This window comes from Typopeltis vanoorti, chromosome 22 (genome assembly GCF_054136105.1).
Source record: "Typopeltis vanoorti isolate ZY-2024b chromosome 22, IOZ_Tvanoo_1.0, whole genome shotgun sequence".
Lineage (NCBI taxonomy): Eukaryota > Metazoa > Arthropoda > Arachnida > Uropygi > Thelyphonidae > Typopeltis > Typopeltis vanoorti.
Window position 1 is genome coordinate 2,698,622 of NC_143570.1, and position 27,791 is coordinate 2,726,412.

The following is a 27,791-nucleotide window of genomic DNA, read 5'->3' on the forward strand; positions in this document are numbered from 1 at the left end:
CGACATAATAGGGGTGACTGAAACAAAAAAGACCAAAACTGGTGAGATCTTTCTGAGCAATAAATACAAAATGTTATATTCAGGCAATGACAATCAAGGAAAAGAAGGAGTAGCCATAGTATTCAACACAAAATACGAGGCTAATCTTCTTGAATGGCAGTCAGTCTCAAGTAGAGTGATGTGGGCAAATATGAGAATGGGGAACTGGACAATGAGACTTATTTGTGCCTATGGTCCCACAGAAGGTTCTACTAAGGTAGAAGTGGAGGAATTTTTTGAGGCTTTAGAAAAAGCAACTGACACAATGAAAAAGGAAAAGTTGGTCCTTGTTGGGGATCTAAATAGTAGAGTAGGAAATGATTGTGAGACATACAAAAATATTTTGGGAAAATTTGGAGAAAAGAGCAAAGCTAATAATAATGGCAAATATCTGTTGGATTTCTGCTCAGAACATGGACTGGTTATTACTAACACCATGTTCCAACATAAAAATGTGCACAAATTCACATGGAGAGAAGAGGCTAGGAATAAGAAAAGTCTCATTGACTATGTTATTGTTGATAGTGATGTTTTCTCCCTGGTGCAGGACACCAGAGTGTACAGAGGATTTGAAATTGGAAGTGATCACTATTTAGTCTTGAGCAGGATAAAATTGAATTTCATATTGAAAAGAATAACATGTAAGAAAGTTTTAAAGCGAATAAAAGTTGAGCAGCTCTCAGATGTGAACTGTAGACTAAAATACAGAAATATTATTGAAAAGAAAATGAAAGAGTTTGAGAACAGGAATCAAACCTTGGAGATTCAGTGGCAAACTCTGAAGGAAACATTGATTGATTCTGCCAGAGAGGCATGTGGTGAGGTTGTGTGCAAAGATAAAAAAATCAGAACTCCCTGGTGGACACAGGAAGTTAAAGAGGCAGTGAAGGAAAAGAAGAAAGCATATCAAAAGTTCCTGGCAAATAAGTCAGCTTTTACTCTTACAGAATACAGAGACAAATGTAAGAAAGCTAAACAGTGTGTAAAACTAGCTAAACAAAAGTCATGGGAGGACTTTGGCAAGTATATAGAAAATAAATATCAAGAAGGTGGCAAAATATTCTGGAGGTTGTTGAAGAAGCTTAGGAATGGAGGAAAGAGTGCTGTAAAAGGAATTAGAGATGATAAAGGTGAAATGAAAACAGGAGAAAAAGATATCCTTGAAGTATGGAGTAATTACTTTGAAAAACTGCTAAATGAAACAAGCAGTGATGACAGCACAGTGATAAAAAACACTGACCAGGCATGCAGTCAGGAATACATATCCATACTTGAAGTAGAAAAAGCCATCAAAGGCTTGAAACGTGGAAAGGCAGCAGGAGTAGATGATATTCGACCAGAAATGCTGAAGTATGGTGGTATAAGAGTCTTACAGTGGCTGCACTGCATAGTTCAGAAAGCCTGGACAGAGGGACGAATTCCCGATGATTGGAGTAGAGCTCTCATAGTACCCATATATAAAAAGGGAAATAAAACTGCATGTGAGAATTACAGAGGTATTTCCCTACTGAGTGTTCCTGGCAAGATCTATGCAAGTATACTTGAGAAACGGTTGAGAAGAATTGTGGAAGAAAAGCTTGGTGAAGAACAAGCTGGATTCAGGCCAAATAGAGGCTGTCAGGATCAGATCTTCACTTTACGACAAATAGTCGAGAAAGCATGGGAATATAACAAAGATCTGTATTTAAGTTTTGTCGATTTGGAAAAGGCATATGACAAGGTGCCAAGAGAGAAGCTATTCAATACGCTGCAGTTATATGGTGTCAATGGGGAATTATATCAAGCAATACTTAGTCTTTATTTGAGTTGTGAGTCAGCAGTTAGAATTGAAGGAAGTACAGGAAGATGGTTTAATGTTAAATCTGGTGTGAGACAAGGATGTACATTATCCCCTCTGTTATTCATTATCTATATGGATCACATTATGAAGGAATGTGGTATTAAACCTGATATCAAAATTGGAGATGTTAATGTCAGCTCTTTGCTTTATGCGGATGATGTTATACTTCTAAATAAATCTGCTACAAGTCTGCAAGATTCTCTGACTAAATTGAATAGCTGTTGTAATAGATATGGTATGAAGGTCAGCAATAAAAAGACAAAGACAATGAAAATAGGCAGAATCATTGAAAATGTCAACTGTGTTGTGAATGGAGAACCTGTGGAACAAGTAAAACATTTTAGCTACTTAGGCACAATTTTTACTGAAGATGGTAAACTAAATATAGAAATAGACAACAGAATCAGCAAAGCTGGTATGGTGGGAAGTCAATTGAATAAATTCATATGGAATAAGAAAGAAATTAGTCGGAACACTAAATTAGCTGTATACAAGACTGTTCAAACCAATTTTAACTTATGGATCTGAGAGCTGGGTCAGAAGTAAAACACTTGACCAAAGACTAGAGACCGCAGATAGAGTCCTGAGAAAGATTAGAGGCGTGAACAGATGGCATCAATGGCAATATCATATTAAAAATGAGGATATTAGGAAAGAACTTGACATTGTCAGCATCCAGGAATGCATTAGCAGAGCTAATCTCAGATGGTATGGTCACTTAAATAGAATGGGAGAGGAAAGATTAGCAAAACAAGTGTTCTCTGCCAGGTTGGCAGGAAAACGACCCAGAGGAAGACCAAGATATAGGTGGATTGATACGGTACAAAGTGCCTTAGACGATAGAAATATAAGATCTGATAATGTTGGAGTCTTGACAAGTAACAGACTGATTTGGAGGAAAATTGTAGATAGGAAGTTAGTAATGATGTAATTTTTTCATGTAGTACTGTCATATCCTGTACACCCCTCGAGGGTACATGGCAGGAATTTGATGATGATGATGATGATGATAAAATACCAGTGATGAATATTTCAGGTGTGCTAGGTGTGCAGTGTATACTCAGAGAATAGCAATATCGCTGATATTATATTTTTGCATTTACTCCTGTTAAAGACCCCTAATTGTTTCCTGGTTTCATGTGATTCCTAAAATTAAACACAATATATTAATGCTTCATGAAGAGGATACTTTTCGGCACGTAAACATTGCATTATATTTGTTTGCAGATGGCGCAGCATGTCAAAATCTTAACGTTCCAATAGCTTTAAAAGCACAGAAGGCAAGGCGGGGTGTGTGCTGAGACATCAGCACCCTGAAGTTGTTAGCAGCTGTGATTGGTTATTGTGTGAAGCATTCCAACTGAATGTTGTCATTTCTCATGAGTTGTTTTTGTTTTATGAATTTCATCTCTTTTACATGAATGAAGTGTGAACTGACATGTTTATGACACCCATATAGACAAGTTTTTAATATATATTTATAATTTCTATAAATAATTTATAACATTTTTGCCCATATTTACAATGGGGAAACAGTTTTGACAATGTACTGAAGTCCTGTTTTTACCAGACCTTTCGCAGATTGTATGGTTATAGTCAAATGAGGTTGAACTTGTGCATAATAAGTAAAACAAGTTATTTCAGCCTTTCTTTGATTCAGTTCTGGAAAAAGAATAATTTCCCATGTCATTACTTTTCCCGATTGCCATGTGTATTATATGGCTGTATTTACAAATCATACCAAAATTCAAATTATTCATGTTTCACTCTAGTATTTGCCAATGATAATCTAATCATCTCACCACAAAGCGTAAGCCCTTTGTCCTTCTCATGTAAATGGCCAGTGTGAAAAATAGCAATTGTTCATTTGACCTTTATGCTTTCCATAGTTAAAATTATATTAATTGATAAATTAAAGTATTCAAAGCCATCCTACAGTTAATTGCATTGGACCAATTAACTGTAGGATAACTTTGCATTCTTAAAATTTCATACATGGATAAAAATGCAATCATACGGTCAAATTAATATGTATTTTGTAATATGGGTCACATTAGCTACACGACAGCACACCTAACAAAAAAGGGCACGTGGCGCCACTGGTAAATACCAATTAACCATACTTGCTTATTATAACAAACTGCCATAGTACCTATGCCATTTTTAAAGGAACTTTCTGCTATAACAGATCCCAAGTTCACTTTAGTGAGAAGTCAACTGTGATAATTGCTATATATTTAGGTAACTTATGCCAGAATAAAGTTGTGCTTATTTTTATATATATTTTCACATTCCACATTTACAAATTACAGATTTGGACTTTGACTACTGGAGATACTGCAAAAATTTTCATGTATGCATCAAAAAAAAAGTGTGCATTTGAAGAAAGAGATTAGTGCAACCAAAAGTAAACAAATGGACAGAAGTATTAGTATTGAAAGTAGAGTGATAGCTGAGAGTTGGTTAAAACAAAGAAGGATACGAAATGTGGAGAATAAAATTGAACATTTGAAGACTCCATTGATTAACTTAGAATAAGAAGGAGTAAGGTAAACAAAGAAAGATGATTATATTGCATTTCATTATGTGGAGATTTTGATTGTTTGAGATACAGTAGATAACAGAGCAAAAATATGCTTTCCAGGTGATGCAATAAGACATATAATTGAGGCATGTCATGGAAGAAATAAATGATCATCGTGATCAGTGGTAATTATAGGCACAAATGACCTGGAAGGGGAGAAAAATGTTAAAGAAATTTGCGGAAATTGTTGCAGGAGTAAAAAGCAATAGCGCAGTTGAAAAAATGTCAGTTAGTTGCCCAGAATATGACAATAGCAAGTTGAAGAGTGTAGAGATAACAAATGCATAATGGTTGAGCAGTATGAAGCAAAAGTGTTATTTGTGATGGTATGAAATGAAGTTGACAGGAAGTTAGAATGGTTGAATGTAGATGGAGCTGCTGCGTTGCATGTGTGCACGCACGCATGTGTGTGTGTGAGAGAGAGAGAGAAAGGATACACAACAGCAGGATAAAGTGAATATAGCAAATGATGAGAGAGAGAGAGAAATGAGGAACATGAGAAGCTGGTTACGGAAGAAGAGTGGTCACAGTGGGGAAGGGGGAGAGAGAGCGGACTGGTCATATCTAAAGAGGTATGGAAGTGCAGTGGACTCCTGCAGAATTAATTTGCTTCACAGGGTCATTCATTTTGTATTTCTATTTAACTGTTAGTTTAATGGGAAAATAGATAATTCATTTCACCTCTTCTGAATGAAGATATTTCTGTTCTGAAAATTGTACTTTTAACATAATTTTTTAACTAAATTTAAAATACATTGTAGTAAATGATTTAAAAATTATATAGAATTAATAAGATGATGTCACTTAAAAGATGAACAACATGACTTCATCAGGTGATAATTAATAATAAGCAATAATATCTACAAAAGTAAATCCACAAACTATTAAATTGCCTGTTTGGCATGGGATTGGAATAAATGGAATGGTAATAGGATATTGTTATAATTCTGGAAATGTTCAGACAGACTATGACTCTAAAGTTGGATGATTCTAATAGAAATTGTAATTATAAGGGATTCTTTTGTTTTGTGGCAATTAAAAGAAAGAAAGAATATTTATGGAAATGTTCCACTAGCTAGTGGATGATGCATTAGAAAATTTTAATAAGACTTTGTCAGTATATCCATATAATGAATGATGCTGTTCACAATAGTCTGCCAACAGATGCAAGACCCCTCGACACTTCTGCACATGGCAGAAGAAGGCGAAGCCATTCATTGCCATCATCCATATAATAATAAACACTCATTCCACAAAACACATTGATTATCCTATTATCAGAATAATCAATGGGTTTTGTGGATGGGTGTTTATTATTATGTGTCAGAAAATTAGCTTTTCTTTTAGGAACATTCTAGTATTTCGTAGTAACTATTTTGCTTGTATAACAGTTGGAAAATTTTACATAAAAAGCATGTGATTTTGTGTGTCGGTGATGAATTTGTATATCACCTTTTATATAATGAAACCTGTGATGAATTCATCACTAAAAAACACGTACTAACCACAGTGATAACTTTTAATATGTAAATATTTCATACCAAGTATCTTGGGACATCCTCATTACAGCAATTCAAACAATACTACAAGAATAACATGCAGTTAGGGTGCATGATTACAATGAAATCTCAATATGCGTGCAGTAACATGTTATAGAAGTAAATTAAAATATAACTGAAAAAAAAAAAATAATAACAACATATATAAAGAGACTATTTTACACAATTTTGTATGACCATACTTTTGTATTTTGTATTTCCCATACTTTAGGAATAGTAAGAATGTCAAGAACTCTTCTTGACATTGTGCCAGCTAGGGTTCTCACAACTGTGGGCAGACTATAACCAAAAGAAACTTGTTTTAGAAGAGATTTGCAGTTATATACCAGTCCTTGACAGATTGGCAGGAATAGAATACAAGAATTCTCTATGATGGGCATCACGAGTTTTTAACAGATAGACTTGCTTAACATTTTATGATTAAGTGATGAATGTGTTAGATAAGGAAGATTCATGGTGGTGATGATTTTAGATTTTATGAAAGTTTTTGATATATGGCAAATATATATGGCTCCATGGCAAATTTGTGTATAGGCTGGGAGAGATAAAAATTAGCAATAATTATTTTGATGGACAGAAACCAGCTAGTTGTGCATGGGGGAGGAGCAGTCCTAAAAAAGGAAAATAGCAGTAGAATTCCATAGGGTTTTTGTTCTTGAGTCCCTGCTGTTTTAACTTAATTGTTAATAATATTTCATATGGAATGATAGACGTTCACTTGTTTACTGATTATGCCAATATTTGGATCCTTTCAGGGAGATTTAGTTTGATTGCAGTTCTAATGTTAATAAGTGCAAAGTGTTATACTGCAAAAATGTGGGTTATGTATGTATTCTGTTAATGGAACTGTGTGTCCAGGAGGCAGTTGAGATTTTAAGATCTTGGGGTGATGGTAAAGAGAGGTCTGAACTTCAGTGGGCATGTTGCAAATATGAAGAATACATAGTACATTGCTGCTATAATAAAGAACACACAAGTAGAGATGAGGTGGTGTACCATTGTACAAGGCACTGGTCAGGCTACACATGGACTGTTGTGTGTAGATTTCGTCATCTGATTCCATTGTTATATGTGAAAACTTTGAAGTGGATCTAGAAACTGAATGACTATGACAACATCGAGACTGAAATATTGGTTATGGAAAGAGGTCGGGGGAAATGTCAATTGTGAAGTTTAGTGGATATGCAAAAAAAACTTGCTAGGATTTTACAGTATTAATACAGAAAAGATTGTACATAGGGAAGAATAAGAGGGCTGTCCCTGGCAGTTTTGTGGTGAAGAGGGGAAGTGAGGAATTGGTTTTTTACATGAAAACTGGATGAATGGAATGCAGTACCAGAATGTATTGGAAAGTTCAGGAGTATGAATAAGTTCAGTATGATATTTTGCTTGCTGAGTGAGACCTCCTTCAGTGAATAGTTACTCTATAACTGTTATGATTATAATATTTTTCTCTTTATGTATCCAAACACTATTTATATATATATATATATTTGTATTTTCTTTTTTTTTTTAGATTATTCTCAATTCTATGCATAAATATGTGACAAGAGTACATATAGCAGCTGGGAGTGATGTTGTACGCTTACCATGGAGTGTTTTCAAAACCTTTTACTTTTCAGAAACAACATTTATAGCTGTTACAGCATATCAAAATCCTGAGGTAATTACATATTTTAAATTTCTTGATACATTTCCTAAAATGATGTCTGATGATGGCCGAAATTTTTTGCAAACCATAATAATTCAATAATAATAGATAATTCTGCATGAACTTCAATAAGGCTATTAAAATCTGATATATTTTCTGCATCTAAATGCAGAATTAATTAAAAAAAAGCAAGATTTTAGGATCTTGCATTTCTAATTAAAACTAGGACTAAATAGAAGAAAAATAAGACTGCTTATGGATTATATATATGGTCACTTAAATAGAATGGGAGAGGGAAGATTAGCAAAACAACTGTTTTCTGCCAGGTTGACAGCAAAACGACCCAGAGGAAGACCAAGATATAGGTGGATTGATACGGTACAAAGTGCCTTAGACGATAGAAATATAAGATCTGATAAAGTTGGAGTCTTGACAAGTAACAGACTGATTTGGTGGAAAATTGCAGATAGGAAGTTAGTAATGATGTAATTTTTTTTCATGTAGTACTATCATATCCTGTATATTTCTTGAGGGTAAATGGCAGGAATTTGATGATGATGGCAAATAAATATTTCTTTCTCAACTTTCTGAGTTTTAGTATCCACTATTAATAGTCAAATTCTGCTAATTACTGCTGTCTGCAGCATATCTATATTAAGTTTTCATGATTAATTGGCTATACCATGGTATGACTGAACACTCTCGTGAAAGGTAAAATGATGCAGATGTATCCTATCCTCTCACTGGTTGTATTTCATTATGACAATCAGTGATAACTGATAAAAACAAGTGCTTGTAATGATTAGCATTCCTCAATAGATGCAAAACATAAGCTGTAAAAAAAAAACCTATTTACAACAAAACATGAAATGGAAGAGACAAAAATAAAACTTACAATCAAATTGAAGCTCCTTTTCTGATTTTTTTTACTCATCAACAAAAAATTTTCACTTGCTATGAATGAGCAGACAAGCACATTTTTAAAACCCTCTGTATAACTCAGACAACTGTTGGTCTTCTGTATCCATTATTATTTAATTATCATCATCAGTGGAGTCAACTAACTTGTAGTCTTACTGAGCCAGAAACATATCATACTGAACCATAATTTTATTCAGCTTTTTTTATTTAGTATTTGCAAATGCATTCCACTCATCCACAACTACCCTCTTTACGCCTTTACACAGTTTTCAGGGATGGCCTCTCATTTTTCAACCTTTCATTCTTTACAGTTATTGTAAATATTGTTTCCTAGGTAACAAACTTCATTAAATATAGTTTTCCTTAACTTCATTATCAAGTGAAAACAAGTTCTCAGTATGCCACACTAATGCATACTAAGTTTAGTGGGGTACCAACGCTATTCAAACATTTAGTTTGAATGTGCGTATCTTCGTGCATACACACATCCATCCCTAATAATTTTAAACCCATAAGTTGTATTGCTTATTATTATTGCAAATTATTGCAACTTGTAATCGTATCACATGAACTATTAACTGGACAAATGTCCAATAAAATGCCATTGTCATTTTATGCTTAACAGATGGAATAATGTAGTGTAATTGATTTACAAAAAAAAAAAAAATCTTATTTTTTTGAATTTCAAAAAATCTTGTATGTTTTTTTAAAATGTTTTTTTGTTCATAATTGGAAACATAAGGTTAAATCATGTGTCTTATAATCATATAATATATATTAAATAATACATTATCTTGTCTTGTTTTCCTGTTATAATCAAGTAACTCAACTTCATAGAAACTTAAAGCTATGATAATGTAGTTAATCCTGTTTGCATAATCTGCTATATTGATCACTTGAAATGGGGATAAAAAAATAAATAACGAATCTTTATTTTCAGGTAATTAGACTAAAAGTGAAATACAATCCATTTGCCCGAGGTTTTAGACAACAGAAAAGGTAAGAAATAATTCATTAAATATAAATAATATTTTTTGCTAACTGAAACGAAATGTTATCATTGTATATTATTTCCTCATCAAGGCAGGGGCATGCCGGCCATATGTGCAATGCACACAGGCACCAGGATAGTGAAGGCGCCAAAGATTTGGTATGATATTTTAAATAAAATGAATTTTGTCAGCAAAATACTGTAGTCTTCATCTATGGATCTCCAACTTACTTTAGATGCATTGAATGATCTAAATCAATTTTTAAATGATTATAGGTCTGATGAAACTTTCAAAGAAATTGTAGAAAGCTAAAATTAATTGCAGCAAAATTTGACACAGAATCTGTATTTTGTAGTAGTAGACCACTAAGGCAATGTAAAAAGACAACACAATTTGATTACGAACATGAAAATGAAAATATGAATTTATTTCAGTTTTTGTATTTGTTAAGTACTTCACGAAATAAAGAATATTTATTTTCTTGTAAAAAGTTACGACAAAAATTAACACACAAGAATCATTCAGACATTGACGCAGATGATTTATGCAAAGAAATTTTACACTGTCAACCATTTATTTCTAATTTTAAAAACAATATATATCAGATAATTCAGTATATTTATTCAAACAACTTAATCACAGTTTATCCAAACTTTACAATTGCCCTTCAGATTCTTTTGTCATTATCAGTATCTGTAGCATCTGCAGAACAGTCCTTTTCTGAACTTAAAATTATTAAAAAATACTTGCGATATAATGGTACAAGACAGACTTTCAAATCTTGCCATTATATCAATAGTTTTGGATCAACTTGATATACGTGATATTATTCGAGAATTTTCATTAACGAAAACTAGAAAAGTTCAATTCACTAAGTGATTTTTCTTTCTGTTTAAATATTTATTTAACTATTTCTTTACCCAATAATGTTTAGTATGTTCCTATTTTATACTTGTAAGTTTCTATTATTTATTTATCTTATTATTTATTTACTTTATTTTTTTTCCAAATTATTTTTGTTATTTTTGTAACCTTGTATGTTTATTGTTTTTTTTTGTAATTTTTGCTTTTTGTTCAATAAACTTATAATTAATACTAGGGGGGTTCTGCCCCCTGATGCCTACAGTGCTTAACCCCCCATGTTCTAGACTGGTAGGCTGGTTCTCCTTGAATTTTGAAGACTTGACACTCAGGGTAGCCCCTGAGTTTCAAAACGTTTCAAATAACTTGACAAAAATGTTACATAAAAATGTTACAGCCTACATCCCATTTCAATTTCAGCTTATCATTTTATAGTATAGAGTAGATATTTCGTATTTTATTTTAACTCACTTGATATGTTTTTATGAAATGATTTTTTATTGGGGCGCCAACTAAAGTTTTGCACACAGACACTACTGCATCAAGGTATAATTTTTATGCATTTCCACAGACTTCAGTAAGTATCTCAAGTTTCTTAATATTTCTCACACAGAGGTAGAAAATCTTTCCACCTCTGTGTGAGACCAGTAAACTTGCCTTCAGTGGAAAATCTACGATGAAGGTTCTTCACACCTTCATCAGGGATTTTCCACTGAAGGCAAGTTTACTGGTCTCATGGAGGCTCTATATAATATAAAAAACATTTCTATGTAGTCTCAGAATTCATTGTGAAAGCCCACACTAACTTTTATATACCCAGTACTTATCATATCTCTTCTCCACTCTCCTTTATCTCATTCACTGACAGTGCACTCATACCCCCCCTGCCACTGGCCACCCATTTCTTTCATTAACACACTTGTTCAACTTGGAATCACTCTTGTTCTCTCCTCTTTTCATGTATTGAAAAATTCTTATGTATGTAAAACTCCATTCTAATAATTTTATATTTCTATCATATCTCCTCTTTTCTATCTCGCAATCAAATTTTGCAATCCACAAACATTCACTCTGTCCTCACAGGAACATTTTACAAGACCTGTGACCATCTGGGTCAGCTGGATGGGTATTGAAAGATTGGCAAAAGAGTGTTTGATATCAAAGTGACAAGAAAAAAATATATAGATGTGTTTGTGTGTGTGTGTGTGATGCAGTTAAAAGGACTTTAGATGGTTAAAATTAAGCTGATCAAATTCAAATTCTACTTATTAACCTTCAGAGGAGAGACTGATGCCATAAAAATATTAAGTTTAGAAGTAAAATATATCTTGAAGAGAGAAAAAAACAAACAAACCAAAAACATCTTAGCTCTCCACAGTTTCATAAAAGATTTCATATTTTTCTAAGACAGCACCGATACATTCCTTCAGATATAAATTAGAAGTTGACGATATTTCAGATTCAAATGACTTTACCATATTATTACTGCCAACAGCTAAATATAGTACTGTCATATGAATCAACAGAAAAGGCAGACACTGTGTGTGCACACACATGCATGTGCATATAATGATGATGCCTTTTATTTCCAAAAGACCCCTGGTTCAAATCCTGTATATGGATGTAAAGAACCTTTATCAGGCATCATTTTTGTATAGAGGTGGCAAAGTGTTTCCTCCCAGAAAAATCATCTTTTTCATCCTGCAAAATGAGCAAACTGGCCAAAAAACATATGTAATTTATGGACATTGCAGGCAATACAAATAGGATTAACTTTATCAATAGCAGCAGTCAGGTTTCTAAGAAGCCAAGTCTATTGATATTGGTAGGCATTGGTATTATAATTTTTATGATAATGTATTTTCCTAAATATAAACTTCAATATTTTGTTTCTTGATCTTATAGACAATTTACAGATGGAACCGATGCAGATTCTGATGATTCCAGGGAAGAAAAAATAGGTAACTGTTTTTTGGTTAAGCTTGGTTAATTTAATCATAATGTTATTTAAAATAAAAAGTTATCAAAAAAGTTTTGGTTTATTGTTTAAGCATTTTATATGATTAATGTAGCACTCACTTTAAAAATTTTGATCTCCCCCCCCCACTATGAAAAGCATTGACAGTGATTTTGAGCATATAGTTTCAGAATAAAAGCAAATAGGATGATCACTAAGCAACATAAATAAAATGAATGATATACCAATAGACCGTGCTACAAAATTTTAAATCTCAAATTGATGATGAAGCAACAATTAGCTTTTTTTGGTCTATCTGGAATATGTTGTATGTCATATTTCTTGCATCTGTTTGGTTTACTATTACAAATGTCCATGTGGTTAGCCTAGTGGCTATGTGCGCTTCACAACCATATGCCTGGGGAAGGAGTATCCTGGGTTCGATTCTCATTGCCGACATTGGTTTTGGGTGTGGACAGCAGGGTTTTTCTCCCCAGTTTATCTGGGGTTTTTCCTCTCACAAGCAGGCAAACCAGCCCTGTGAACACACAGATTACAGTCAGGAATACTTAAGACCCAGCCATAGGCCTGATTCGTCAGCTATGCCGGTCCCGAGCCTGGATAAAATTTGGGGGGACTGAGATGGTGCCATACTTCCTCTTAAAACAGGCCTCACGGCTGTTACCTCATCATACGAATAAATAAAATAAACTATTACAAAAAAAATTATTTATATTGTGCTGAAATTATATTACAAATAATGACTTTGATAACTAATATTTAAGGAATTGACAGCATATACTAGAAATATAGATTAAATAAACTTTAATATATACTTTCCGATATTTTGGCGAACGTCACGTTGCCATCTTCTTGGGAACTTACTAAAAAGACATGTGCACACAAGTACTAATAACAGCAAATGAGACTGAAGCTAGGAAGCTAGCATTTTCCTAAAGTCCTGATGGTGCCCCCTGGCAGGCTATATTGGTAGTTCTTGGCCTTTGGGCTGAAGTTCTTCTGATAAAAGTTTCCCAAATTTGGGGCAGTTTCATGCATCCAAATTTGTTGAGGTTTGGCATGTTCCTAAGGGCCGAGGCTGATTCCATGAATAGTCTTTCATACTTGAACTTGCTGCGGTGTATTACTGTGGCTTTCTTCCATCTTATTCTGTGGCGAGTATCCAGAGCGTGGTCTGCAAGCCCAGAGTATACCAGGTCCCTTGCAGCTGTAAACTGTCCTACTTTGGCCAAACAGGCAGGACAGCAAATATCAGAATCTCAGAACACAAGGATTACATCCGATTTCACCAGTACAGCCACTCTGGGCTTGCAGACCACGCTCTGGATACTCGCCACAGAATAAGATGGAAGAAAGCCACAGTAATACACCGCAGCAAGTTCAAGTATGAAAGACTATTCATGGAATCAGCCTCGGCCCTTAGGAACATGCCAAACCTCAACAAATTTGGATGCATGAAACTGCCCCAAATTTGGGAAACTTTTATCAGAAGAACTTCAGCCCAAAGGCCAAGAACTATCAATATAGCCCGCCAGGGGGCACCATCAGGACTTTAGGAAAACGCTAGCTTCCTAGCTTCAGTCTCATTTGCTGTTATTAGTACTTGTGTGCATGTGTCTTTTTAGTAAGTTCCCAAGAAGATGGCCACGTGACGTTCGCCGAAATATCAGAAAGTATATATTAAAGTTTATTTAATCTATATTTCTAGTATACGCTGTCAATTCCTTAAATATTAGTTATCATGTTTAACCAGCATATAAGCCTCTCAACAAGAATAAATAATAACTTTATTGGAAAGTATGGGTCTCGATTATATTTACTGCTTTCTCCTAGTAGTAACGAAATTTCACAGAGCACTGTCTGTTTAGCACTGTTCATTATAGCACTACTACTCTCAAAGTATTCCTACAAAATATATACGTAAGGCATAATCATTTTTTTAATAAATCGACTATTAAAATATGTAGGCACAATGTGAAAATTAAAGACTTCCTAGTAATATACATAGATATTTCATGAAAACAAAATTGGGTACTTTCCTTGAGTTTTATTCTGTAATTTCATGCAATTATTTTTTAACTTAATCACCTTTGTCGTATAGTATATCTTCCACCAGTGTTCAGGTAGTTCGTGAATCATTACAGAATAGAGTGCCTTGTCAGAGCCATATCTTCATTGCCACATTGATTTCCTTATCTGATACAAAGCAATATCCTCTCAGATGTTCCTTCAGTTTCAGGAAGAGATGGAAATCAAACTGAAGTTTGGGTCATATAGTGGGTAGTCCAAGATGATAAAACCAAGCAGCAAATCTCTGTAGTTCCTGTAAGTATATGGGTACACTATCAGATTGGACAAAAAGTTTCTGTATATCAGAATGAATGCCTTCAATCTATGTCTTTGTATTGAATTAGTTTTGCAGCCCCCCCCCCCCCCAAACACACACACACACACACCACACCAATTCTGCTTTGGTTTTCTATGATTTGCTGTGCTGTGTGATTCTCTTTGATCATTTCAGTGGTATAAATGTAATGAACAATATCAGATGTCTATTCATAGACTTCCACTCTTCAGGCTTGCATGTTTCAAGTTTGCAAAATTTCAAATTTCCACAATGCACCCTTCAAATATCAGTCAGTAATGATGCCTACCATCTCTTCCCAATAAACATCTTTCATTTATCAATGAATGCCATTTAGTGAAATCATTGTCTTCATTCATAAACTCAGATTCTGCTTATTTTATTTGCACTGATATCATCGCTTTGTACTGTCACTTCCACTGCCATAATTCAGAATGCAGTCAGTTTTTTCCCCCCTCATTAACCCTTTAACTGCTATGGTCGAGTTAACTCGAGCGCGGAAAAAAATGGCGACCTTACTACGATCGAGTTAGTTCGATTTGACCTTTCAATGTGTAATACTCATTTAATTTAGTTTGTGAAGGTATTTAAATTGAGCTGGCTTATAGTGCCATGTCTTAGGATTAAAAGGAACTAATTTTCAAGCTTCTGTCTGCTTTGTGGCACTATCTTCATAAAAAACTATGAGACCATGCACAATGTTATCAGAGCCGTCATTGACAATAGGAGCCAGGCGATCACGTGATGCGGTGATTCGGGTTAGTAAAAATGGCTTCTACAAGCAGACAGCAGTGTTCTCTTACTGAGGCGGAATTATTAGAAGTATTAGAAACTACCTTCCGATATATCAGTGACAATGATGATATTTGTTTTTTAGAAAATAGTGGAAGTTCAGATAATGAATCACCAGCACCAGTGCATCTGCCAAAAAGAAATTGTACTGACGCTTCATTGTTTCAATGGCGCGATACAAATTTTCATCCAACAGTTCATCAATTCAATATACATTAATGACCTCTGTTGGACGACCCTGCATGAAATGTGTTGCGTGTGGTATTTTTTTAATATTTAAAAAAGAGAATTTTTGAAAATTTGGATCATCTACATCATGAATGGTGAGTTTTTACAACATTTATGTTCATTTTTTTCATGATCTTATATAATTATAAAATATTTTATAATTGTGAAAATAACTCAACGAGGGTCATATTGGTTATTTAGTATCTCAGCAGTTAAAAGGTTAAAAAAGGGCATTATTTCCCAGTATTCATTTTGGAAACTAGTGAAAGATACATAATGCTAAGTCAAGACAATGAGATTGTCAAAGATGCAACAGAATGTTGTGTTTTGTTATTAAAGAAAAAAAGTGTTAACAGTTGTTTCTGATTGCATTTCGTGTTCTTTTCAAAACCGTCCTATAAATTTGCTGACTGATATACAATTACTAGGAACAAACATTTAATGCAAACAACAACAAAAAAAAAACATGCATTTTCACTGAGTGCATCAATCAGATGTTCTGAGTTGTATTATCATTAATTGAATACATTTTTTTGAAATTTGAGTGGTATGTTCATTTCTGAATGGGCATACTACTCAGACACTGTTAAGATTTCATGAATTTTAGTTTGCCATTTCTAAACAAAATTTAATGTAGATTTGCTGCTCTTTTATGTATGTATTTTAAACTGAAGTGCAGCAGACATACCTGGCTTAACAGGCTTGAATGTGTAATTGAATCAATCAGCACAGGTCTTCTTGATTCAATTACACATTCACACATTTATGTGGAGTAGTTACACCATGTGTTTGTCATTAGTGGTATATAGGCATCCTGGATGATTCCTGACACAGTCAAATATGTGAAGTTAACAAAAAAAAAGTATCCAGATTGGCAGGAACTTGCAGGATTCAGGTTAGTCTTCTTCTGAGTTAGCTCCTTATCTGTAGACAAGTATTTTACCTTGTTTCTGTCATTGTTGAAAATATTTGTCAAAATCCATTGTCAGAAGCACTTATTTGAACTTTATTTGATGTCCTCATGCCCTCACTTATCATCAAATTTGTATCTTTTCAAAATTTCTTAATCTTGAAGAAAGTGTTTGGGTAGTTTTGGGTAGAAAGTATTTGTGTAAAGCCAAATCCATCAAAAATGTTTTCCTCTGTGAGAAGAAATATCCAAGTCTGCTTTAGTTAAAACTGAACTTCATGAACACTTGGAGATCTCTTCTATCTTTCATGCTGTTGATTATATCAATCATTTCAAATTAAATTGCACTTTTGACACAGTGATACAAATATAATAAATGTAAAACTTTATTTCCTTAGTATTTTTAACAAAATTAATAAACACACATTGCTGTGTACTTTCATACATCACAAAATTCACTTAGTTTCATTGGCTCATTGCAGAGACCAGCACTACATAAATAAACATGACCTATGGTTTAGTTTATCTAAGCTTAGATATGTTTATCACTATTGTGATGACATGTGCAGTTGATATTAAGCTACATCCACTCTAAATACATTTTGAATGCATCTCATAAAAAACAATCCAATAAATTTAGTTTAATCCTTTATCCAAGTGTAAGCAACAAAGTTTGTGCCTGAAGTATCTTCAGGACTGAGGCAACTCGTGGTAAAGGTGGACTAAGCTCTCATCACTTGTCTTAGTATCTCCCATAATGCAAAGCGCATCTCCTTACAGACATATATAATGCTATGCATTAAGGGAAGGGCCACTACCCAGACTGGTTTCAACCTTTATTGAGATCTCATCAGTGGGAGCCAGACCCAGAGGTGGTGACACTAAGGTGGAAGTAATGGAGAAGTCATATTTACCTATATGAGTTGCCAAAAGGTGTCTCATCTTATTATTAAATTACTCTGGATTTAGAGAAGGATGTTGGTAATTTTTTTCCACTTGGTTAGACTATAATAAATTTAGTTTAATCCTTTGCCTCAGTCCTGAAGATACTCCAGGTGCAAACTTTGTTTGCTTACACTTGGATAAAGGATTTAACTAAATTTATTATAGTCTAACCAAGTGGGGAAAAAACAATCCAAAATACAAATCAAAAGTTATTCCCAGTTCATATTTTTATTTACACTCGCTTAGCCATTAAAGCTATTTAAACATGTTCAAATAACTTTTAAATATTTTGAAAACAGTCAAAGCCAAATAGCGTTTATCTTTTACCATCAATGGAGACATTTGCATGGTCATGCTGTTGCACTTTTTATTCGTCGTTTTAATGGAGTGTATGCAATTATATATGGGACTGTGAATGCTGAAAAGGAAACAAGCTAAGCATTTCCCTACATTAAGATCCTACATTTTTAAGTCACTCCTGTTACAGAAAATGCATGTCAAGTTTCAAGGATGTCAAGACAACTTTTCTTTTATTGTAGGGAAGAAAAATTTCAAGTTGAAACAAACACACGTGAATGTTTCATCAGAAACAGTCATGTTTCTGATGAAACATTTGAAACTGAATAGAACATAAGTTGATATTTTTTAAGTGATATTCCTGTGCCTTGGGATTTCATGCCAAGCAGCAAATTATTACTCTGAAGAACATAGCCTAGAGCCTTATTGGTAAATGCCCAATCCTACCAGAAAAACCTTCATAACATTGACTTAGGTATGCTGGACATGTCATCCTCTTTATTTAACATCATACCCCTCTTTCAATCACTGCACCACAGCTTCATTTTGCCTTCAGTGAAGCTTTGTACAGCCAGCTGAGACCACCTGTAATCAAGATAAGCAGTCGTCTAAGGAATTCCTGAAGACATAAACATTGTTAAGCCAGTGCACATTCTGATTTATTAAGACATAATGCTATTTTAATGTAGTATGAATATTGTATATATACAAAATGCTATGATCACCTTTCATACTGCTCTTTTCATGAAATACATACCGGGCATTACTGTATATTTATATAGTGACTTGCATAGTTTCTATTCTTAATGTTCAGTGAACCATTAAAAAAAATTCAACTGATTTCTGCATTTTTTAAATATTAATTTTGGTACAATTCAACATTAATAGTTATTTTAAATTTCAAGTATAGTAATAGTATTTTTATATTTCTTATAAATAGAAGCCTCTCCAAAATGTATAAATGGCAGTTCCACTTCTGAAGATGCTGATTCTGAAGGAGAACCAACTAGAGAGCCAAAAGTTGCAGTACAAACATATGGTAACAATGATATACATAGAGACAGAACATTGCTCTTTACTCCCTCACCAGTTTCAGATAGTAATGAAATGTGTGATAAAACAAAATTAAATTTTAGTGTCATGGAAAATTTATTAAACTCTGAAAGTGAAGTAATGAGGCAAGATATACCATCTGTATGCTCTGATCATAATAGTACATTCTCTTTGCAAAATCACAATAATTTAACATCAGAGAGCAGTGTGTCATCAGTTATTTCTATTGCTGAAGATGTCTCTAGGAACAATGAACCATTAAGTCCCAAAACAGGAAAGAAATGCAATGAATCGATAAACACGGAGAAAAATATGTCTTTTATTCCTAATTTTTCTGAGAGAACTTCCAGCAACATTTCTATTGGTGAGAAAGAGAAATCTTTAATATATAGTGATCCGTCTACTGATAATAGTCATCAGCCAAGACCATTTGACAGACATAATGCTGATGTTGTAAAAATGGAAAATAAAGAAACCCCAACAGTTAGTGAAAAAAAATTACCTGAGCACATGTTTCCCTCTACTAATCACATTCCAGTCAAAGCTTCTGGTATGCCAACATTTCCTACTGAAAGAATAAATCATCCAGTGGAATCTACTGAAAGAATAAGCCATCAACCAGGACTTGATATGTATAGAAGAGATTTGTACCTTCCTTATTCTCATCAACCATTCCTTTCCTTTTTGCCATATAATTATCCACTCCAACAATATCCATACATGTCCTGGAGGCCAGACTATTTATATTCACCCTATGCTCCAATAACATCCTCCAACTATTTTCATCATGGCCCAACACAAAGGTCAGCTTATCCAGTGTTGCCAAATGAACCTTGCAGGACTTGTTGGATACCTTCAAATAGTGTTAATGGAACAATGAATTATGATAGAGAGAGCCTTTTAGCATCTTCCTGTCCCAAGAAAGACACTACTCAATAACTACTCTTTATATACAACTGAGAGTATGCAGGAGTACTATATAGAGGTACTTTGGTATTTTTAGATAAATGTTTTTCTAGTCATTCTGGAAACTCCTGATAGTTTCATAAATCAGAAAATTCCCACAGTTCTCCAAGTAAAATACTCACTGTTTTGTACTGTTTTTATTCACTTTTACCGTTTTGCTGTACCAGTGCAAGTCACAAAATGAGGATTCTGTTTTGTGGAAAATTAGAAATATTCACTTTTCATGTCCTTTTGAAATTTATAACTTACATAATGGATTTGAAGTTATTCATCAAATATCTATATTTACGAGATATTTCCTAATAAGGATGCAATTTTTCTTGACCATTTTGTGGCATATAATCTGAAGGAAAGTATATTTTTCAGATGATGGTTTAAATGTACTGCTTTCCTCAGCAGGTTAGGATGATTGTTTTATAATTTTTCTTGCACTGATAGCTTGGAGACATATCAATGTTTTCTATTTTAAAATATTTCAAACTATTTGTAAAAACTGTATATATATCATTTTGTAAAAATGTTAATATAAATTAAGCGGAAAATAAATTTTATTTTACAGAATATTGAAAGCTTGAAGTTTATTTATTTGTATTATTTTATTCTATTTATTAAAGTTTTCCATATAAAGATGGTAACATTTAAAGCTCACAATTTTAAAAATCCTGAAAAGTGCATTAATAAAGAATATAAATATAGATGTATACTCTCTTGATTAAACCACAATCATCATCATAGGTTACATGGTTAAGGCTGATAACATCAGTGATTGCCAAAGAGACTTTTATATATGTGGCACTTGATGCAGCTTGAAAAACTATAGTCTTGAAAGACTAGCTACTGGCAAGGCAACCCTTGAATTTCTTTTATTTAATAGTGGAGAGCTAAAATGTTTTTGGTTTGTTTTTTTCTCTCTTCAAGATATATTTTACTTCTAAACTTAATATTTTTATGGCATCAGTCCCTCCTATGAAGGTTAATAAGTAGAATTTGAAGATGGCTGATAGGTTGTTCAACTTTTTATTTAATATTAAATAAAAAATTGTATCACACACCTCTAACAACTAAAAGTGATGCTTAATTTCGAATACTAATTGAATTTTATTTATTTATTCACTGGAATGCTGTAATCAACATTCTTTGTGATGTTGCTTTTTATTTTATCAGTGAAAAAGAATAAATAATTTAAAATTAATTAAATCAGAACTTAGATAAGCAAATTATCATCATCATCAAATTCCTGCCATGTACCCTCAAGGGGTGTACAGGATATGATAGTACTATATGAAAAAAATTACATCATTATTAACATCCTGTCTACAATTTTCTTCCAAATCAGTCTGTTACTTGTCAAGACTCCAACATTATCGGATCTTATATTTCTATCGTCTAAAGCACTTTGTACCATATCAATCCACCTATATCTTGGTCTTCCTCTGGGTCGTTTTTCTGCCAACCTGGCAGAGAACACTTGTTTTGCTAATCTTTCCTCGCCCATTCTGTTTAAGTGACCATACCACCTGAGATTAGCTCTGCTAACACATTCCTGGATGCTGACAATGTCAAGTTCTTTCCTAATATCCTCGTTTTTAATATGATATTGCCATTGATACCATCTGTTCATGCCTATAATCTTTCTCAGGACTCTCATATCTGCAGTCTATAGTCTTTGGTCAAGTGTTGTACTTCTGACCCAGCTCTCAGATCCATAAGTTAAAACTGGTTTGAACACTGTCTTGTATACAGCTAATTTAGTGTTCCGACTAATTTCTCTCTTATTCCATATGAATTTATTCAATTGACTTCCCACCATACCAGCTTTGCTGATTCTGTTGTCTATTTCTATATTTAATTTACCATCTTCAGTAAAAATCGTGCCTAAGTAGCTGAAATGCATTTTTGGAAATTATGGAGACAACTACCGTGTTTGAATAAAAACTTTAGTTTACTATTACTAAAATTTTACAATTCGACGTTTCGACCTTTATGTTAAGGTCATCTTCTGGAGCGTACAAATATACACAGGAAACAAGCTATACCACAATCATACTGGTTCGTTAAAGACACTGACTAACCGCTACCACAATTGTTGGCCTGACCTCTGGTGGAAAAAAAAAAAAAAAAAAAAAATTATACATCAGCTCTAAAGTCCTATTATTTGTGTTGTCTACTATATACATATATTAACATTATATTAACATCATTCCAGCCAGTTGGAGTGGAATGGTTTCTAATAATAGCAGATTGGCTAGAGTCCTGACTTGTGTTGAATCTTTCAAATTAGGTTGGCTGAATGTGTGCCATCCAGATCCTTGGAATTTTCATACCATCTTTGTTGTTGATATTTGGGTGGTTTATCAGGATTTCGCAGGATTCTTTAAATTTTCTTTCGTACCATGTTTTTGTACGGTGTAAGGAGCAGGTGCTTTTCCAGTTGATTTGGTGTAAGGTGTGGACAGACTTATGTGTTCGTCGAACATGTTGTTTATTATTTTAACGGTATAATAGAACACAGAAACTAAGTAAATAATTAATTTATTCACTTGATGCTGATATTTCGCTGGTATTATAACCAGCATCTTCAGAGCACAAAAACACTGTTTGTCACAATACGCGAGACTAAAACAACATGGTGTACATTAACAAAATTGTAGCAGCAACACAAAGACTAGAGTCCTGATTTTGGCGCCCTCTATCTGAAAAAAAAAAAAAAAAAAACGCTATCATATATTGCTAGAGTCCTAGAAAAGTGCTAGTTTTTCCTTAATATGACTGTCTCCCAGATCTTCGGCAAGTTAATACAGCCATATTTGTTGAGATTTGGGGTGTGTTTTAGGGCTTCTGTCGCCTCTAAGAACAATCTCTCTGATTTATATGGGTTTCTGTGTAGTACTTTTGTGTTTTTCCAGTTGATCCTGTGTGCAGGGGTATCCATAGCATGGTCTGCTAGGCCCGACTTCCCATAATGATATTTCCGGACGTATCGTTTATGTTCGCTGATGCGGATATTCACAGTTCTTCCTGTTTGACCGTAGTAGGCTTGATTGCATGAGCAGGGTACTTGGTAGACTCCTGGATGTGATAAAGGAGGAATGCTGTCCTTGGGTGAGCGGATGAGGGTGGCTAATTTGCTACATGGTCTGAATGTAGTGCGTAGTTTATGTTTAATGAGAATTCTTGAGATCTTTTCGGATGTGCCTTTAATGTAAGGGATGGTGACTGTTTTGTTGTAGTTCTCTGTGGTGGATGGTGGGAGGGGTTTCTTAGGAGTGTTTAGTATTTTGTTTATTTTTTGTGGATTGTAGCCGTTGGCCAAGAAGGTGTGGCGTAAGTGAGTCAGTTCAGCAGTAAGAGCCTTGTCATTTGAAGTGAGAGCCTTGTCCTGGATACACTCATTACACGTCTCCCATATGGTTCCTTATCATTTTCAGTTTTCAGAAAACCCACACATACAGGCAGATACTTACACAAACAATCACACCATCATCCTTCTCAACAATATGGCATTTTAAAAACGCTAACCCATAGAGCGAGAGCAATCTGTTCAAATGACAAGGCTCTTACTGCTGAACTGACTCACTTACGCCACACCTTCTTGGCCAACGGCTACAATCCACAAAAAATAAACAAAATACTAAACACTCCTAAGAAACCCCTCCCACCATCCACCACAGAGAACTACAACAAAACAGTCACCATCCCTTACATTAAAGGCACATCCGAAAAGATCTCAAGAATTCTCATTAAACATAAACTACGCACTACATTCAGACCATGTAGCAAATTAGCCACCCTCATCCGCTCACCCAAGGACAGCATTCCTCCTTTATCACATCCAGGAGTCTACCAAGTACCCTGCTCATGCAATCAAGCCTACTACGGTCAAACAGGAAGAACTGTGAATATCCGCATCAGCGAACATAAACGATACGTCCGGAAATATCATTATGGGAAGTCGGGCCTAGCAGACCATGCTCTGGATACCCCTGCACACAGGATCAACTGGAAAAACACAAAAGTACTACACAGAAACCCATATAAATCAGAGAGATTGTTCTTAGAGGCGACAGAAGCCCTAAAACACACCCCAAATCTCAACAAATATGGCTGTATTATCTTGCCGAAGATCTGGGAGACAGTCATATTAAGGAAAAACTAGCACTTTTCTAGGACTCTAGCAATATATGATAGCGTTTTTTTTTTTTTTTTTTTTTTTTTTTTTTTTTTTTTTCCAGATAGAGGGCGCCAAAATCAGGACTCTAGTCTTTGTGTTGCTGCTACAATTTTGTTAATGTACACCATGTTGTTTTAGTCTCGCGTATTGTGACAAACAGTGTTTTTGTGCTCTAAAGATGCTGGTTATAATACCAGCGAAATATCAGCATCAAGTGAATAAATTAATTATTTACTTAGTTTCTGTGTTCTATTATACCGTTAAAATAATAAACAACTTGGTGTAAGGTGTTGAGTGCGTGGTCTGAGAGGCCTGCTTCACCATAATGGTTATATTTAATGTGTCTAATGTGTTCTTTTTTGCGTATAGGGATTGTCCGTCCTGTTTCACCAATGTACGGTAAGTTACAGGTGCAGCGGATGCAATAGACTCCAGGATGTGCTAATGGGAGGAGAGGGTCCTTAGAGGAGCTGAATATAGTTTTAAGTTTAGTGGGTGGTTTAAAGGTGGCATTAAGGTTATAATGTTGTAGGATTCTGTTGATTTTTTCTGATAACCCTTTAATGTATGGGATGGCTATGGTTTTACTGTAGTCTAGATTCGTTTTTGTTGTGGTTTTATAGAGTATTTTATTGACAGTATTTTTGTTATAGCCATTGTTGATGAATGTGTCACTAATGATTTTTAGTTCTTGTTTCAGGGCCTGCTGGTTAGAGCAAATAGTTGTGGCTCTGTTTTTAAGGGTGTTTATGACTCCATATTTTTGTGCTGGGTGGTGATATGAATTCGCATGTATGTATTGGCCCGTGTGTGTAGGTTTTCGGTAGACCGTGAAGGATAGATTGCCTGAAGGAAGACGTGTAACTAGTGTGTCTAGGAACGGGAGCGAATTTTGGTTTTCGATTTCGATGGTAAATTGTATGCGTTCGTGTTGTTTGTTTAGGTGGCTGAGGAATGTGTTTAGCGTTTGTCGACCGTGCGGCCAGATCGCGAACACGTCGTCAACGTATCTGAGCCAGATTGTCGGTCGAAGCGTGGCGGAATCAAGAGCCCTTTGCTCAAAGGTTTCCATGTAGAAGTTCGCGATTGGGGGGGATAATGGTGAGCCCATGGCCGTACCTTCCTTTTGTAGGTAGAATTTGTTTTGCCACACGAAGTAACCGGACTTTAGTACGTGGGCAAAGAGGGCCGTAATGTCGGGCGGAAATTTGTTCTGTAGTAGGAGAATTGTGTCATTGATGGGGACATTAGTGAAAAGGGCAGAAACGTCAAAACTGACTAATAAGTCGTCTTTGTCGAGTGTTATGTTTTTGATTATGTTTATAAAGTGTTGTGTGTTTTTTACGTAGGAGGGGGAATGACCTACCAACTCCTTGAGTGTTGCCGCTAATTTCTTGGCTAGGTGGTAATTGGGACTGTCTATTCCTTCCACTATTGGTCGAAGGGGCACATTTTGTTTGTGTATTTTCGGAACCCCATATATTCTGGGGGGGCGGGCGTAGTGGGGTTTGAGTTTTTTAACTGTGTCTGGTGGCCAAGAAGTGACGGACTTTAATAGTTTTTCTGTTTTGTCCTTTATCCTCTTTGTTGGGTTATAATTCACCATTTTATATGTGTTGTTATCGGCTACTAGTTGGTTCATTTGCAGTATGTATGTTGACCTGTCAAGGACAACAGTGGCACTGCCTTTATCAGCTTTCGTTATTATTATGTTTTGTTTGGCTTTTAACGATTTGATTGCTGCTAATTCTGTTTTAGTCAGGTTATTCTGTATGGTTTTCTTGGTATTTAGGATATTACTGGTTTCTAGTCGTATTTTGTCTGCTATGTTGTTAGGTAGGGATCTGATGCCTCTTTCAATGTGGAAGATAAAATCTAATTTGTTTACCTCTTTAGGCGCTATTGCGTAGTTCAGTCCTTTATTCAGCAGCGTGAGTTCGCCGTTGTTCAGGGTGTGGCTTGATAAGTTGATCACATGGTTCTTGCTTGTCGGTGGTTGGTCGCTCCTTGTCTGTTGTTCATTGTTGTTTCTCGGGGAGGAAGTCCTCTGATTGGCCGCCATATTTTGCCGTTGTTTCAACCAGTGGAATTTTTTCTCGAGTTTTTCTTTGTTCTTTTCCAGGGTATGCCTGGCCGAACTGTCAGTAATTCTTTCAAGTGTTTGTAGAATGTCTTGGTTGACATAGTTGGATAGTTCTAATTGTAATTCAGAAACTAGATTTTGTGTTGTGGCTAGGTTTCGGCGGGCTGTTTGGATCTGTTCCCTAATGTATATAGTAGACAACACAAATAATAGGACTTTAGCAAGAACCATGTGATCAACTTATCAAGCCACACCCTGAACAACGGCGAACTCACGCTGCTGAATAAAGGACTGAACTACGCAATAGCGCCTAAAGAGGTAAACAAATTAGATTTTATCTTCCACATTGAAAGAGGCATCAGATCCCTACCTAACAACATAGCAGACAAAATACGACTAGAAACCAGTAATATCCTAAATACCAAGAAAACCATACAGAATAACCTGACTAAAACAGAATTAGCAGCAATCAAATCGTTAAAAGCCAAACAAAACATAATAATAACGAAAGCTGATAAAGGCAGTGCCACTGTTGTCCTTGACAGGTCAACATACATACTGCAAATGAACCAACTAGTAGCCGATAACAACACATATAAAATGGTGAATTATAACCCAACAAAGAGGATAAAGGACAAAACAGAAAAACTATTAAAGTCCGTCACTTCTTGGCCACCAGACACAGTTAAAAAACTCAAACCCCACTACGCCCGCCCCCCCAGAATATATGGGGTTCCGAAAATACACAAACAAAATGTGCCCCTTCGACCAATAGTGGAAGGAATAGACAGTCCCAATTACCACCTAGCCAAGAAATTAGCGGCAACACTCAAGGAGTTGGTAGGTCATTCCCCCTCCTACGTAAAAAACACACAACACTTTATAAACATAATCAAAAACATAACACTCGACAAAGACGACTTATTAGTCAGTTTTGACGTTTCTGCCCTTTTCACTAATGTCCCCATCAATGACACAATTCTCCTACTACAGAACAAATTTCCGCCCGACATTACGGCCCTCTTTGCCCACGTACTAAAGTCCGGTTACTTCGTGTGGCAAAACAAATTCTACCTACAAAAGGAAGGTACGGCCATGGGCTCACCATTATCCCCCCCAATCGCGAACTTCTACATGGAAACCTTTGAGCAAAGGGCTCTTGATTCCGCCACGCTTCGACCGACAATCTGGCTCAGATACGTTGACGACGTGTTCGCGATCTGGCCGCACGGTCGACAAACGCTAAACACATTCCTCAGCCACCTAAACAAACAACACGAACGCATACAATTTACCATCGAAATCGAAAACCAAAATTCGCTCCCGTTCCTAGACACACTAGTTACACGTCTTCCTTCAGGCAATCTATCCTTCACGGTCTACCGAAAACCTACACACACGGGCCAATACATACATGCGAATTCATATCACCACCCAGCACAAAAATATGGAGTCATAAACACCCTTAAAAACAGAGCCACAACTATTTGCTCTAACCAGCAGGCCCTGAAACAAGAACTAAAAATCATTAGTGACACATTCATCAACAATGGCTA

General features: G+C 35.1%; 1 protein-coding gene across 1 annotated transcript in view; it reads left to right on the plus strand.

Moving 5' to 3' along the window:
• The window catches only part of LOC150094111 (uncharacterized), a 26,235-nt gene extending 5,849 nt beyond the window's left edge, over positions 1 to 20,386 (plus strand). Inside the window, exons 3-6 of the mRNA XM_090412141.1 lie at positions 7,539 to 7,685; positions 9,535 to 9,593; positions 12,353 to 12,408; positions 18,903 to 20,386. Of these exons, the coding sequence (XP_090268267.1) occupies positions 7,539 to 7,685; positions 9,535 to 9,593; positions 12,353 to 12,408; positions 18,903 to 19,954 (1,314 nt within the window). The 3' untranslated portion in view covers positions 19,955 to 20,386. The remainder of the gene's footprint in view (positions 1 to 7,538; positions 7,686 to 9,534; positions 9,594 to 12,352; positions 12,409 to 18,902) is intronic.
• The last annotated feature ends 7,405 nt before the right edge of the window (positions 20,387 to 27,791 follow it).